This window comes from Narcine bancroftii, chromosome 4 (genome assembly GCF_036971445.1).
Source record: "Narcine bancroftii isolate sNarBan1 chromosome 4, sNarBan1.hap1, whole genome shotgun sequence".
NCBI lineage: Eukaryota > Metazoa > Chordata > Chondrichthyes > Torpediniformes > Narcinidae > Narcine > Narcine bancroftii.
The window spans coordinates 90481555-90498235 of record NC_091472.1 but is presented as its reverse complement, the minus strand read 5'-3'; the positions used below and the strand labels follow the sequence as shown (position 1 = coordinate 90498235).

The window sequence follows — 16681 nt, the reverse complement described above, 5'->3', positions numbered from 1 at the left end:
TCAGATTTATTGTCAGAGTACATACATAGCATCACATACAACCCTGAGATTCCTTTTTCCTGCAGGCGAGGCAGAATTATCACTTAGTAGAAGTACAAGAAAAAGCTGGTCACAAGTGCACATGTAAAAAAAAAGAACTGTAAATAGATAATGAATGTAAACAAACTAACTGTGCAATACAGAGAGAATAAAAAAATTAATAATGGCACAAGTAAGAGTTCTTAAATGAGTCCCTGAATGAGTTTGTTGTTGAGGAGTCTGATGGTGGAAGGGTAGCAAGGTTCACGAACCTGTTGGTGCGAGTCTTGCCTATCTTTATACTCCACACCCGAGAGTTGGCAAATCCTACTCATCCATCTCATTGCTCACCATGCCTACACAGGACCCTCAAATTATTTTGTATCATGACATTTGTGATCTCACAGCATTTAACCAATAATGGAAACAACAAGGGACACCCGACAGCTGTGGCAGTGCCTAAATGCCATAACCTGCTACAAAACCAAATCTGGTGAAGTAGCAGATGGCAAACCTTCATTCCCAGGTTTTTTACTTACTGACCAGTAAATGCCTTCCATGCCCAATTTGACAACATTAACAGCGAAGAACCACCCCTCCACGTCCCCTGATGATCCCATCTTGTCCATTTCTGAGCATGACAAGTGTGCTTCCATCAGCAAACTGAATCCAAGGAAAGCATTCAGCCTGGATGGAGTGCCTGGTCAAGTATTAAAAATCTGTGCTGATCAATTTACCAAGGTATTCACAGGTATCTTCAATATCTCACTCCAGCAGGCTGTTGTACCACCTGTTTCAAACAGATATCAATCATACTGGTGCCCAAGAAGAGTGCAGTAACCTGCATTAATGACCATCAACCAGTAGCACTTGCATCAACAGTGATGAGGTGTTTTGAAAGGCTGGTATTGAAGCATATCAGCTCCTGTCTGAGTAGTGACATGGATCCGTTCTAGTTTGTCTATTGTAGTAACAGGTCTCTGGTGAAGCCACTTCACTGGCTCTACACAAAGCCCTGAAACACCTAAATAGTAAAGGTGCATTCATCAGGATGCTCTTTATCAACTACAAAACTGATCAGTAAACTCCAAGACCTGGGACTCAACACCCCAATGAGTAATTGGATCGTGAATTTCCTCACCTCCAGACCACAATCAGTGAGGATTAGTAAGAACATTTCCTCAACAATCTCCATCAACATAGGGTGCACCACACAGTTGTGTATTTAGCTCCCTGCTCTACTCACTTGACATCTATGACTGTGTGATTCGGTATGACAATAACACCATCTACAAATTTGCTGACAATACCACGGTAGTGGGTTGTATAAAGGACAGGGATGAGTCAGCAAACAGAATGGAGATTGAAAACTTGGTTGAATAGTGCACCATCAACACCTTGCAATCAATGACACCAAAACTAAGGAGTTGATTGTTAACTTCAAAAAGGGAAAGCCAGAGGAATATAATCCAATGATCATTGGGGATCAGAGGTGGAGAAGGTGAGCAAATTTAAGTTCTTGGGAGTTACTATCTTGGAGGATCTTTCCTGGATCCAATAAACTAATGGCATCGTAAAGAAAGAATGTCAGCGCCTCTACTTCCTCAGGAGTTTGCGGAGGTTTGGTATGACACCAGAAACTCTGGCAAATTTCTACAGCTATGTGGTGGAAAGTGTCCTGACTGGCTGCATCATTGTTTGGTATGGGAACACCAATACTCCTGAGCGTAAAGCCCTCCAAAAGGTAGTTGACACAGCCCAGGACATCACAGGCAAAACCCTCCCCACCATCAAGAACATCTACAGGAAATGTTGCAATCAAAGAGCAGCAGCAATTATCAGGGATCTACACCACCCAACACATGCTCTGTTCACACTGCTGCCATCAGGAAAGAGGTATAGGTGTCACAAGACTCGCACCAGGTTCAGGAACAGCTGCTACCCCTCCACCATCAGATACCTCAATGACAAACTCAATAAGGGACCTGTTTAAGAACTCTTACTTGTGCACTTGTTTAGGTTTTTTTTAATTCTCTCAGTATTGCACAATCAGTTTGTTTACATTCATTATCTGTTTATAGTTCTTTATTTGTTTATATGTATATGCTGTGTACAGGGTTTTTTTTTTGCATTACCAATAAGTGATAATTCTGCTTCGCCCGCAGGAAAATGAAACTCAGGGTTGTATGTGATGCCATGTATGTACTCTGACAATAAATCTGAAATCCTTTCCAAGAGGATAACTTCACAATTTCCCACATTAAACTCTTACCTTCTTGTTTGTTCACTTCACCTTTGCAGGCTCATGGTGCCCTCCTCACAACTTGCCAACCACCAGTCCCTTTGACCATGAGTAACTATGGCTCCAATATCTTCATTCAAGTCATCAATAGGGCATCCCATTAGTTAGGAAATCCCAGTCAAGGATAAAACAAAACTCTGTTCATTGCTCTACGATCCAATCTTCATTGGAGAAATCAATATTATAGTTTTTATTCAATAAAATGTGTTCATTCTCATTGTTATCAAAATGGACACATTTAGGGTTTGTTTCCAAGCAACTGTATGGAGTTTTTTTTTCTTCCTTATTTCACTGACTCAGATCTGAGGAGGATCACAGCTGGATTCTTGGGCATGGCAGCTGCTGTCCTGATGTGCGGTTGCATTGTGGCGTCCATGAGCTTCTTCTGGGAAGAAAGCCTCACTCAGCACGTGGCAGGTCTTCTCTTCCTAATGGCAGGTCATTTTCCAGAACTTTCCTTGAGCTGTCCATGTGTCTGCCATGTTTTCACATGTGAGATCCAAGGTACCTTTCGATAGAGAGCTGAGTGATGGGTAGTTGGAGGTCTTTTGTTTCACTGGAGTTACTTGTACAACTACAGGAAGCCTTAGAGGTGTGCATATGAAATAGTCCAAAGGTAAAATCCAGTAGATGCTGGAAACCTGAGCTAAAAACAAAAAATATTAGGGTAGGATTTATTATTGTCGCATGAACTGAAATACAGTGAAAAGTTTCTTTTTGCCACCATTCAAAGTACCACTTTGCAAAAATAGACCAAGGAGGGGTAAAGGTTGATGGACAGGTGGAGCCAGGTGGGGTGAAACTGGGACACAGAGGTAGGTGGGTGATTGGAGGAAGCAGACAAAGGGACTAAAAGGTGCATGGAGACAGGAGAGGCAAGGTGAGAATGAAGGTGATGGGAGTTGTGGGTTAATGATAATAATATCATACACATTGTACATGCACCAAAAATCTTACTTGCTGTAGACAAATAATACTTGTAAAGAAAAACTATAACAGTAAACTAATTAAACTAAATTAGAAGAGTTTTCCATAGCAGTTAGTGCAGTGCTGTTATGGAGCCAGTGGGCCGAGTTTGAATCTCTCACTGTCTGAAAGAAGTTTGTACGTTATTTCCGTTTTGCAAGGGTTTCCTCCCATGTTCCAAAGACATATGGGGGTTTAATAGTTAATAGGTCACATGGGTGTGTTTGGGCGGCGTGGCTCATGAGCTTGTTGCCATGCCATATTTTTAAATTGCAAAAGTTACAATAAATACATAAAATGGACATAAATATTCACAATAACCCTAATGCTTAAAAAAAAGTGACTTGCAATAGCGCGGACTTCTGTGATGCCAGAGCAGCCTTTGGTTAGTGAAGCAAGGGGAGGTTCAAGTCTAATAGCTATTGGAAAGAAAATGTTCTTGAATCTCATTTCCAGTCTTACAATACCTAGTGAAGAGGTTGTGCATTGCGCATGCATGTGTGTGTGAGTGTGTGGTGGGTAGGTAGAGAAGGGGAAAGGAACTGTGTTACAAAGGGCTCGGGGGGGGGGGGGTGCTGGAAAGCAGGGTGTGCATGAGAAGACAAAGAAAGAGACCGATGGGGAGTGAGTTACTTGAAATTGGAAAATCCAATGTACATCCCTGCAGCTGTTGTATTTAGTGTTAACATTCATTTGGGATCTTCCAATAGTGATGAAAATGAGGAAATTTACCTTTAAAGAAATTGCTGTGATAATATTGCAGAGACTACACTGCTACTCTATTGTCACTAGGGGGCATGGGAAGCAGACCTCTGCCTTCAAGTACTCTCTCCATGTTAATCACCCAACCATTGACCTGTGGTCAACTATCTTTGGTCTTGAAATGATCAGTCCTGAATTTCTCCATCCTCCACAGATGTTATTATACCTCCACTTTAAGGCAAACATAATCAGCTGGAGGAATGAGCAGCATTAGTGGGAGAACAAAAATTGTTGACATTTCAAGTCTGGTCATTTACTCACTTTCCCACTGATTTTTTTTTAACCAAATATAGGCTTTATTTGCAAAAAATTATTTACAAAAGGAAAATCATTCAAAGTCTCTTGCACCCTTAGTTTCTTATTCATACCTTTCCATTACTGTATTCATTTCTATTTACAACATTACCACCACCATGGCACTTTGTTGTTTCTCCCTCCCCACCACCCCCCTTATTAGTTGAAGGGCTTCCCCTCACTCTCAGCCCCTCAATGCTCAGAAATGGGCAGACTCCAGACCAGTGGTTTTCAAACTACCCCCTAAACTCACAGTCCCCCTTAAGCAATCCCTATGCCATAGGTGCTCTGTGATTGCTTTGGGATTGCTTAAGGTGGTATGTGAGTGGGAAGTAAAAGGTTTGAAAACCACAGTTTTAATCATATCTAATTGACTCGGCATGTGCACGGTTTCATAACTCCAAAGGAATGGGCTAATGACAATTTTTTTAAGCAAAATATTTTAGTAACAATTGGGTCTAGCGCAGTCATTCCCTTCCCACTCACATACCACCTTAAACAATCCCTTACTAATCACAGAGCACTGATGGCATAGGGATTGTTAAGGTGGAATGTGAATTTAGGGGGACAGTTTGAAAACCACTGTTCTAGACTGTGGTCCTTCCCCACAGCGACCTCACATTGACTACACCAAACCTCAGAGCAGCTGGAATGTGCCAGTCAGCAACACACTTGCACCGACTTATCAATATGCTGGAAAACCAACAAGTTTCAGGCAGACCAAAGTGTATCTTTCACTGCATTGATGGTCTTCCAGCAGTTCTGGATGCCAGACTCTGTGTGTATCCCCGAAAACAGCCAGTAAATCTGATGGGGATGATTGTGACAACTTGCATCCTTCTCCACACACTCACAGCAAATCTGCATTCTGCAGAGAGGTGGGCGACTTTCTCTACTCCTCTGTAGTCTTCTTGGGGGCAATGTGCATTGTGAGTGATGTTCCAGTTGTACAGGAAGGATCTGATTGGGAGGTCTCCTCACCGCCAGCCAGGCCAAGTCCCACTGCTTATTCGTGAGCACTGATGATGAGGCATTCCACCAAATGACTTGGAAGGTCTGCTCAGGGAACCACCCTATCGGGTCCATCAAGTCCTCATCTTTCAGTGACTGCAGGACATTCCATGCTGACCATTGCCTGATGGCCTTGTGGTCAAAAGTGTTGGTCTGGATAAACTTTTACATGAAGGACAAAGGTGTAGCAAAGTCCAGCTGACTGGGACAATGTGCAGGACCGGGGCCAGGCCCTTCCTTTGCAATGCCTCGGACAGATGGAATCTCAAAACATAGCGGGACTTGGTGCCCTTGTACTTTGGTTCCATGTACAACCTGATGCAACTGCTCAAGAAGGTGGACATCAGGATTCGGGCCACGTTGGATACCCCCTTGCCTCCATCGTCTGGTGACTTGTGCATGGCAACCATTTGGACCCTCTTTATCTTAGATCCCCATATGAACCAGAGACTGATGCTGCTCAACCTGCTGGGTTCCTCCAACAGGTTGTTTGTTGCTCCATATTCCAGCAACTGCTGTCTCTTGTGTCCCTCCAAGGAACAGAAATTTGTCCTTACAGAATTCACAAAATACTACCAAAATATTTGAGATACAGAATAAAAATGTGCTACTATGAAAGTTATATGAGTTAAAATAACTTAGTTAACACAAAATCCAAAAGAAAAAAAAATGTATCAATCTTTATCAAGTGTTCATTTTATGGAAAATCACAATATGAACATTTTTCTGGGAACACAAATTTTGTACTGCAGGAGGTACTAAATTTCCTGACTCCTGAAAGGCCTGGCCCAAGTTTTAAACCAGATAATCCAACTGAGATTGCTCAGCCAGCAGAAATAGACAGACCTCTCTCTCAGTTCACCTCATATCTTAGAGATCAAATCTTTTTGCATTCCAGTGAATAATTTCAATGTATGTAATCCCTCATCATTACTTGGCTTTTGAAGTAAAAACACATTGAAATGCTGGAGGAACTGAACTTGGTTTTTAGCATCCATAAAAGACAAAAGCCACTTTTTGATGCATTCTCCGACAAGAATGTGCTGGCAGAAGCGGATGCAGCCCTGTGGAATGGTCATTCAGGTGGCAGCCCTGAAAGCACTATGTTGTCCACCTGAAAGGGACACCTCGGAGCACACTCCAGCTCCTGTCCCTTCGTGACGTCAGGGCAGGACCAGCCGGTGCGGGACTACGGGGCAGGGGCTGCCCGCGCGGGACGTCAGGGCTGGGGCGGCTGCTGCGGGACGTCAGGGCAGCCGGCTGCCCCTGCCCTGACGTCCCGCACCAGCTGGTCCTGCCCTGACGTCCCACGCTGGTGGGCAGGGGCAGCGGGGAGTGGGTCTGTCAGGCGCGGGGACGGGGACTGTAAGGTGCGGGGAGTTGGGTCGCTGGCTGATTGTCATCAGCCCACCCCTTAGCAGCTTCTTTCAGGCGGCTGCATTCAGGTGCCTAGGGGGACTTCAGTTCTCCGGCGATTATCCCTCCCAGAGGAGGGTTAGAAAATGCGCCTCGAAGGTGCCTCCTGCTCTTTCAGGTGGGTACCCCGAGAGTCGCATAGGGGTAGAATATGCGGCTTTAAGTCGGGGTATTCTGGCCACCTGAAAGAGCCTACAGGTACATTGCCAATGTTTTGGGCCTGAGCAGAATGAGCTTTAAGCAGGAAATTTCAGAATTCAGTCAATGCTGGCTGGGGAAGAAATCCAGACCAACAATAGGTGTTAATTGGACATGATAAGGGGAGAGTATTTATCATGTCTGTGCAAAGGGGGACAGGAAAGGGAGAGAAGGAGCTGAGAGAAGGCAACAGGCAACTTTTGAACTCCAATTATAATAAACTCACATTGTGCTTCATTCTGGTGATGAAAAAGTTCCCCGTTCCACTAAATGAATGAACAAAGAGAAGCTGGAGGGGCTCAGCAGGTCGTGGGGGGAGGGGGGAGTTGGAGGGTAGAATTTGGGGAGGTTCCAAGAGGTGATAAAGTACTAGACAGCTGAAGGTGGAAGAGATAGAGAGGTAGACATGTTGAGAGAAAGGAATGTGACCAGTAGCGAGTGCTGATGAGAATATTCATTGTATTGTTGTAAATTTGCTTTTATTCCCCTGATTTTCATGCTCTATTTCAGTGATTCTCAAACTTTTACTTTCCACTCACATACCACTTTAAGTAATTCCTATGCCATAAGTGCTCTGTGATTAGTAAAGGATTGCTTAAGGTGACATGTGAGTGGAAGGGAAGGTTGAGAATCATTGATCTAGACCCAATTGTTACTGAAATATTTTGCTTGAGAAAAACTGTCATTGGCCCATTTCCTTTGGAGTTATAAAACCATGCACATAACGAGTCAATTAGGAACGATTAAAACAGTGGTTTTCATCCTTTTTCTTTCCACCCACATACCACCTTAAGCAACCCTTTACTAACCACAGACCACCCATGGCATAAGGAATACTTAAAGTAGTATTGTGAGTGGAAAGAAAAAGGATGAGAACCACTGGTCTAGATCTAAATGCCAATATTCCACTAATTGCTTATTTGACTATTTTCTGTACCTATTAGGATTTTTAATGATCTACATTCATGGACCCACACATTCTTTGACCCTCTGCTTCCAGTTTCTGAGTATTGAAAGAGCAGTCTAATTTATGGTCATAAAACATAGAGACAAGCAATTTTCTCACAGAGTCCACATCAAGCATCCATTTACATACATCAATCCCATTTTATTGTCCCCACATTCCCCTCCGTTACCCACCCCCCTCCCCCTACCCCCAGATTCTACAACCATCTATACATAGGACAATGGCCAATTAACCTGTTTACTCCAAAGTGAATACTATCACAGTTGCCAACATTAAAATCTTCCTCCAATCATGAAATCTACTAAAATCTCTTTGCAATGTCTTATTTTTGTTCACGTGACTTAACAATGCTGTTTTACCTTCGCTTCGTTATGTTGTAATTATAAATAGGAAGAATTATTGACATCCAGCACAAATCTGTGTGATGCAACAATGGCAATATGAGAATATGCAGTAAAATTAATATTCTCGTGAGAAAGAAATTAAATGTAACTGCAAGTTACATTATAGAAAAGTTGGATGAAAAAATACCTTCTATGAACATAATTTTTGTAAAGCAGCATGTTTTAAGTGATATTGTTAAGCATACTTCCCAAAACTGTGTAGCGGTTAGCACAGTGTCTTCACAGTGCTAGCGATCAGGACCTGGGTTTGAATCCCACGCTGTCTGTAAGGAATTTGTCTATTCTCCCCGTGTCTGCGTGGGTTTCCTTTGGAGGCTCCAGTTTCATCCCACCATTCGAAACATACCAGGGGTGTAGGTTAATGGGGTATAAATTGGGTGGCACAAACATGTGGGCCGAAAGGTCCTGTTACCAGCTGTATGTCTTAAGATTTAAAATTTTTATCCATTTAAAATAACTTGCCATTTTGTCACAGTTTTTTCTGTTGACTTCTTGGTGAAAATGCTCCATTGTTCAAAGACATTGTATTTTGAAAACACATAGTGAAGTATTTACTCTTGTCTCTTTAATTCTAGGTATATTTTGCACAATTTCTCTTTGCACCTTTGCAGCCAGCATTTCCTATGATCTGTCACGTCAGCCTAACTTTATCTACGGGCTCCCGAGCGATGTTGAGCATGGGTACAGTTGGTCGATTTTCTGTGCCTGGTGCAGCCTGGGGCTAGTGATGATGGCAGGCTGTCTGTGCACTGCCTTTCCTTTCCTCAACAGAACCAAGGCAATCCATCAAAAGTCAATCAGAGATTCATCTGTCTGAGAACTGCCTGACAAAACAGCTGTTATGTTCAGTACAAGTTATGATTCTCCGATCTGGTTTGGCATTGGAGGTGTAACTTATGGATACACTGTTGTGTTTCTGATACTCTGTTGGTTATGCCCAGAATTATTTCTTGTACCTAGGCTCTTGTCCTTAAAAAACATGGTTAGTTGAAAGACCTGCACATTCAATGTGAAGAATCAAATGCAAAGAGGACTTTTAAGCAGCTAGCAACTACATTCTACATGAAGCAAACAATACCTTATGTGTGGTCTTTGCCATCTCTAGCCTTCTTTACAACAGTAAAATACTGCAAATCTGAAATAAAAATTAAAAATGTTGGAAATACTCAACAAATCAGGGGAGGGAAAGTGTCGAAGGTGAATGATTAAAAGGTTATTGTTCTGAAATGTCATTTCTACTTCTCCCTCCATGAACCTTGTCTGATCTCTGGAGTGTTTCTGCCATTTTCTGTTTTTGTCCTAGGATTCTATTGCTATATACTAGAAACTCAAAATACAAACATAACTGGGCCTATGCTAAAATATCAATTGAATTTTACACTTTAGATACTTTTTCAATAATCAATGGAGAAAACATTCTCAATTTTACTTAAATAATGCAAATGCATAGTGGAATAATGAAACAGTCAATAGAAAATCCACAGCCCATTTCGATCTGAATAATATAGTTTTTCTGCTCAACTGAAAAGAAACTCAGGCTGTGCTTAAAATGTCTGACCAATCAGCATTTTAGCACAGCCTCCACCAAAAACTACAATCACCACATTAATCTTAAATTGTCAATCCAGAATCAATGTGCACTTTTACATTCAAGATACTGCCTCGCATAGAACTGTGTGATTCTTATTAAGTAGTGTATTTGAAAAAAGGTCCCAACAATAATTTTTTGGATGTGGTGTGCTGTCCTTTAAAAAAAAATTGTGTAAAAAAATTAGTAATAATATGTTGTCATTTGCCAAATAACATGAGTGAAAATAGGTGAGTGTGATGTTTCCATAAATGTGACGCCAGGTGTAGATTCTTCATGCTCTGTTTCTGAACATATTATTTTATGTGATAAGATTAAATGTTCTGTGATCTGAATATTGGATCAGGCTGATGAGATCCCAGTGTACAGAATGTGGCACTTCTCCACTGAAGGCTCTGGTTAGGGTTTAGTTTCATTCATTTATTATGGGCAGGCTGCAGTGCTTGGGCCATGAACAAAGATGTTTGTGCCGAGAAATGGGAAGAGAAATTGGCAGGAAGATCCCCCTGCTCTTCCTGGCTTCACAATATAATCGAGGTGCCCTCCTGGCCTAAGAACATTCAGCAGACAAGGTAGTCAGCTGCTCAAGAGATAAGCAAAGCAGCATCAAAGGCAATGTCAGTGCTTTATCTCTCCAGGACTCCAAATAGACATGAAATCCTCGTCAACATGGTTCAAGAACCAAAAGCTGCAACATGTGTCAGGTTCATAGAGAAATATAGCACAGAAACAGGCCCTTCACCCATTCACTCCATGCTGGCCATTGACATTAGTCTGATACTCCTCCCATTTTTTAAAATTCCCCACTTTCTCATCAACTCCTCCAAGATTCTACCACTTTAATCTACCAACCTGCACTTCTTTGGAATGTGGCAGGAACCAGAGCATCCCATGGAAACCAAGGCAGGGAGAAGAGGCAAGCTTCACACAGACATCATCCAAGGTGAGGATTGAACCTGGGTTGCTGGTGGCTCAACCAGTTGCACCCCTGCTTCCAGTGTTAGTCAGACCGCAACCCTGAAAGAACACTCAGGAGACAAGGTAGTCAGCTGCTCAAGAGATAAGCAAAGCAGCATCAAAGGCAATGTCAGTGCTTTATCTCTCCAGGACTCCAAATAGACATGAAATCCTCATCAACATGGTTCAAGAACCAAAGGCTGCAACCTGGGTTGCTGGTGGCTCAACCCAGTTGCACTCATCTGGTTCATCGCAGTCTTTACAGAAGAAGCACCCTTACCCAGCCTAGCCTACGTGTGACTCCAGAACGCCTGCTCTTCACTCCCATTCAGTTGACTGAATCAGGTCAAAGGCAATTAGGGATGAACGATAAATGCTGATCTTAACCTACACCCCCAGATCCTGTGAGGGAAGAAGCAAATGGAAATAATGTGGGTGCCACCCTCTCACTTAGGTGCACATTTTAACCCAGTGAGAGTTAATTTTCCAGTATAGTATGGTTCTAATAGGATATCTGCCAGATTGGCATTGTTTTCAGATAGTATGATAGATAATGTTTTAGATACAGTTTGAAACAATATATCTTTGTGTCAAGTATCTTAGATGTTGTGCAAAAACCAATCGATTCAATCTTTATAATTCAGTAGGTGTTTCTTGTTCAAAGTAATACTGTAGTTCTTTTCAAAAGTGATACCCATCAACAAAAGTCTTTCTTCCAATAAAAATCACCTAGAACATTAAAAATCATTTTAATGATTCTGAATTCTATGTCAGTTGCAAATCATTGATCGAAACTACTATCATTAGGAAGTTATCACAATAAACCTGCTACTCGTGAAGTAACTATTTTGGAGCATTTTTCTTAAATTGACGTGTGTAACTGGGTGCTGGTTTAAATAGCTCTGAAATGGATTGCAAGCTTCCAGATCTCTGCAGAACACAGCAAAGCAGATATGATTGTGGTTACCATCCACACGGTTTGAATATTGTGGATCTGGTTCAACAACAATAAAGGTGCTACACACATGCAGGTTTGTGCTGTTGTTGAACCAGGCCACCAGAACCATAAACACAGCATTCTCAATATCATATGATACCAAACACTGTTAAGCATATTAAAGCATACAACAGAAGGGATCCCAAGCTGATGGACTCCATCTGTTCCTTTAGGTGGAGAAAAACTCCCAGAAAAAATGGCTTACCGGCTGAGTTGAACATGGCTGTGGGACTGGGTGGGTCTGGAACTGCTGGAAGTATATAATGCTATGCTGCCAGCAGGCAGTTTGTCAGACTCCATGACAAAGGGCATCATCACCCTCACCTTCAGACAGAAGGGGGAGAAGGTGGATATTAGGATTTGAAGACCCATATCATTGATAAACTTTGACTACAAGATCTTGTCAAAAGGCTATTGCCAATCGGGTCAAGTGTGCTCTGGGACCGACCAAACCTGTACTGTTCCGGGCAGGAAAATGTCCAACAGCCTCATGCTGCTGAGAGATACCATCACCTATGTGCAGGGCAGGAGGTTGGACCTTTGCCTGGTCAGCTTAGGCCAGGAGAAGGCTTTCGACTAGATATCATGCACGATGTCATCATCTTCTGTTCGGACACAATCAATCAAACTGAGTGAAACACAAAAGTCTGCAGACACTGTGATTGTAGTAAAAACACACTGAAATGCTGGAAGAACTCATCTGGTCTTTTCAGCATCCATAAAAAGCAAAGATATCCTGCTGAGGTTTCGGGCCTGAGGCTTTCTACAAGGAATAAGCAGAATGAGCTAGAAGCAGGAAATCTCAGAATTCAGACAATACTGACTGGGGGAAGAATCCTGACCAACAAAAGGTGTGAATTAGGTATGATAAGGGGAGAAGTGAGAATTTATCATGTTTGTGTGAAAGGAGACAGGGAAGGGAGAGACAGAGCTGGGACAAGGTGATGGGGGGCTTAATGAAAGCTAGAGAAATGATATTAATGCCATCTGGTTGGAGGGTGTCCAGTCAGAAAATGAGGAGCTACCTGTTCCTCCAATATGCAGGTAGTCTGTCTGGCAGTGCATGAGACCATGGACAGACATGTCAACAAGGGAATGGGATGAGGAATTGAAATGGATGGCTACTGAGAGATCCACACTATTGTGGTGGACAGAGCTGACACGCTTAACAAAGCGATCTCCCAGTCTGCACCCAGGTGCAGTCTCTCTGATGTAGAGGAGACCACAACAGGTGCTCTGGATGTAGTACGTAACCCCTGCAGATTCACAAGTGAAATGTTGCTTCACTTGGAAGGATTGTTTTGGGCCCCAAATGGTGGTGAGAGAGGAAGTGTGGGTGCAATTAGAGCATCTCCTGTGGTCACAGGTATGGGTCCCAAGGGGATGATTGGTGGGGCTGGAGGAGTGGACACAGGAGTCACAATCAGTCCACAGACTGATCAGCATCTGCAACCAGTGCGAGTTGGCATCAAGCACCAAGGTAAACCAAAAATGGAGTGAGGCAATGCTCTTTGGTTACTGGTCTGACCAGTCCACCATTCCCTTCACAGTCCTTCAGGTGTTGGGGAATTGGTTTGGAGGAACCTAGGCATGCAACAAGAATTGGTCAGAGCAGATCTCAAAGGTCCACCAGAAATTGAGTCTGGGCGCGGAGCTCCCTCTCAATAACGGGTAAGCCTGATCATTAGGTATGAGGTGCTCTCAATATTGCTGTAGCAATGCAAGTGTGGTCCATCACCCACATCTCTGCCCTTGCGATCACCAGAGCAGTCTTCAGATAATTTGGCAATCCAAAATGGAAAGGGTCACCATGCTCATGAACAAGCACTTAGCCTGGCTGGCAATGAGAGGGGTCCTCCCATTTAAATCCTTCCTACTCAATGGGAACATCACCCAGTACACACATTCACTAAGTGTGTATGGAGAAGGAGGAGGTGGGTCCTTGTCATGGTTCATCCTCAGCAGCAGCATAACAGAACACTCTGATATACAGGCTGTTCCCAGAGAGGCACAGAGAGTCGGACATCCAGAACTGCTGGAAGACCATCAACTCAGGGAAAGTCATGCATTGATCTGCCCAAAACCTGTTGATCTTTCAGTAAACTGAGATGATGATGTGAGAACGCTGCCGACTGGCACATTCCATACTGGAGATAGATGTGATGATGAACTTATTGAGGCTTGGCATGGCCAACATGAGGACACTGTGGGGAAGGACTACAATTTAGAGGCCTTCCATTACTGGGCATTGAAGTACTGAGACTGAGGGGAAATCACTCAAACAACAGAAGGAGGAGTAATAACAAGGTGCCACAGTGGTGACAATGGTGCTAAATAAGCAACTAATATAACAATGTACATTGACATAATTATATGGATGTGATGTACAGATGACCTGGATGGTCTCCTCAGGGAACCTCCCACACATCCATCGAATCTTCATCTCCCAATATCTGCAGCACGTTTGGGAGAATCTTTCCACGAAAGATAGGTGGTGTGTCAAAGTCCAGCTGACTGGGATATTGCACAGCAATAGGACAAGGCCCATCCTTCGCAATGCAAGGGACAAGTAGAACCTCAGCACATATCCTTCTTGTACAACCAGAACTTCACCCCCCACTTCAACCCCCCCACAAGGCAGCTTCAGTGGAGTGCAGACTGTCACCCACCTCTTTGCTGAATGCACGTTCACTAAGTGTGTGGACAAGGATGCAGGGATAGGTCACATGATGAGGAGGGAGCTGTAGGATGTCGAGCCCTAGAGCTCCCGGACCAAGAAAGCCAAAAAACAGTTAAAAATAAGAAAGTACAAACACTAAAAATAACAAGAATAGATAAATAAAAGTTCATACCTGACAAAGATGGGGAGGAAAAATGCCAGTCAAATAAAAGCAGCCAGTAAGGTAGGAGCAACTGCCAGCACCCGATCCAGCCCACCTTGTGGAGCCCAAGATGACGACACTGACATAGGAACATAGGAAGTAGGAACAGGAGTAGGCCAAAAATGGCCCATCGAGCCTGCTCCACCATTCAATATGATCATGGCTGATCTAATTTATGACCTAACTCCACCTTCCTGCCTTCTCCCCATATCCCCTAATTCCTCTAACATGTAAAAATTTATCTAACCGAATTTTAAATATGTTTAATGAGGCAGCCTCAACCACTTCCCTGGTTAGAAAGTTTCAAACATTCTCTACTCTCTGGGAAAAACTATTTTTCCTCATCTCTGTCCTAAGTCTACTCCCCCGAATCTTGAGACTGTGTCCTCTTGTTTTAGTTTCCCCGGCCAGCTCAAAAAACCTTCCTACATCTATCCTATCCATACCCTTCATAATTCTATATGTTTCTATAAGATCTCCTCTCATGCTTCTGAACTCGAGCGAATACAATCCTAGACGATTTAATCTTTCATCATAAGTCAACCCCTTCATCCCAGGGATCAACCTAGTAAACCTCCTCTGGACCGTCTCCAAAGCCAGTATATCCTTCCTCAAATATGGAGACCAGAACTGGACACAGTACTCCAGGTGCGGTCTCACCAGTACCTTATACAGTTGCAACATTACCTCCCTACTCCTGAATTCAATTCCTCGAGCGATGAAGGCTAACATTCCATTTGCCTTCTTAATAACCTGCTGCACCTGCAACCTAACTTTTGCGATTCATGCACAAACACTCCCAAGTCCCTCTGCACAACAGCATGCTGTATTTTTTCACCCTTTAATGTGCCCAAATGTGCGGGAGGATCCCAACGACGGAGGTGCGACCCACAGAATATAGCCAGCCATCGCCCAGGAGGGCAGCAAGAGGTGAGACCGATCCAGGTAGGAGAGGCGATGTGGTTTCCGACTGGTCGTTGGGGGGTGAGGGACCTGTGGAGAGGTCTGAGCCTTAGGGAGGGTGTGTCACATCCCTCCCCCCAAGGACAGCAAGAAGAGTGCCCAGGAGTGGAACACAATGGGTGGCAAGAGTGGCTTGCGGGAGGATGCAGGAAACCTCAACCCTGCAATGACAGATGGCTCCCGCAATGAATCCAGCAAGGAGGGAAGTGACGAGGAGGTCAGAGGCAGCGGAAGGAGGAGAGAGCAGGGAAAAGTCGGGAAGCATGAGGGCGGCAAGATGGCATTGGCAAGTGGGGGAGAGGGCACAAAGGAAGGCCATAGGAAGGATGGAGGAGATACTGTCCAGAGATTTAAGCAAAAAAACAGGAACTTTATAATAAAATGAACAGATGGGAAAATGCCCTAATTGGACTGTCAGGAAGAGTGACTGAAGTGGAGGAAAGAACTGTGGATTATGAAGACAGAATAAATAAATTGGAGAGGTGAGTTACCACATGGGGGACAGAAAGAGGATGCCTCTGGCAGAGAATTTATACTCTGGAGAATCATAACCAGAGGAACACGATAAAAATGGTGGAGTTAAAAGAGGACACAGAAGGGACAGATCCTATGGTGTGCTTTCAATGCTAGCTACCAGAAGTATTGGGAAGAGAGAAAATGGGAGAATCAGTTGAGGTAGAGAGGGCCTATTGGTCCTTCTTTCCGCACCTGGGCCCTGGTCAAAGGCCAAGCTCGGTACTGGTGAAGCTCCTGCATCACCAGGGCCAAGAGAAATTTTTAGTTATTTGCGGCAGCTTTCGGTGTGAAAGAGATGAGGGGGGACCAATGGAGCTGGAGGGAAACAAGGTGCTATTCTACCCAGATACAAGTGTGGCCCTCCTAAAACAAAGAAAAGAATACAAGCCAATGAAAAGAATGGCTAAACCAAAAGGGTGACCTCAGATACTCAGCAACTT

The 16681-nt window shown here is 43.6% G+C and overlaps 1 protein-coding gene and 1 long non-coding RNA gene across 3 annotated transcripts in view; one reads left to right on the top strand and one right to left on the bottom strand.

Moving 5' to 3' along the window:
- tmem178a (transmembrane protein 178a) overlaps positions 1-11722 on the top strand; it is a 40673-nt gene extending 28951 nt beyond the window's left edge. Inside the window, exons 3-4 of one of the 2 annotated variants that reach the window (XM_069931981.1) lie at positions 2621-2758; positions 8914-11722. In XM_069931981.1, the coding sequence (XP_069788082.1) occupies positions 2621-2758; positions 8914-9155 (380 nt within the window). In that variant the 3' untranslated portion in view covers positions 9156-11722. The remainder of the gene's footprint in view (positions 1-2620; positions 2759-8913) is intronic. The other variant, XM_069931982.1, reaches the window with a different exon arrangement.
- The window catches only part of LOC138760818 (uncharacterized), a 121775-nt gene that overhangs the window by 53721 nt on the left and 51373 nt on the right, over positions 1-16681 (bottom strand). The window contains exons 2-3 of the long non-coding RNA XR_011355890.1: positions 9417-9473; positions 2291-2966 (exon numbers count right to left, since the gene is read on the bottom strand). This is a non-coding gene — a long non-coding RNA (uncharacterized lncRNA). The remainder of the gene's footprint in view (positions 1-2290; positions 2967-9416; positions 9474-16681) is intronic.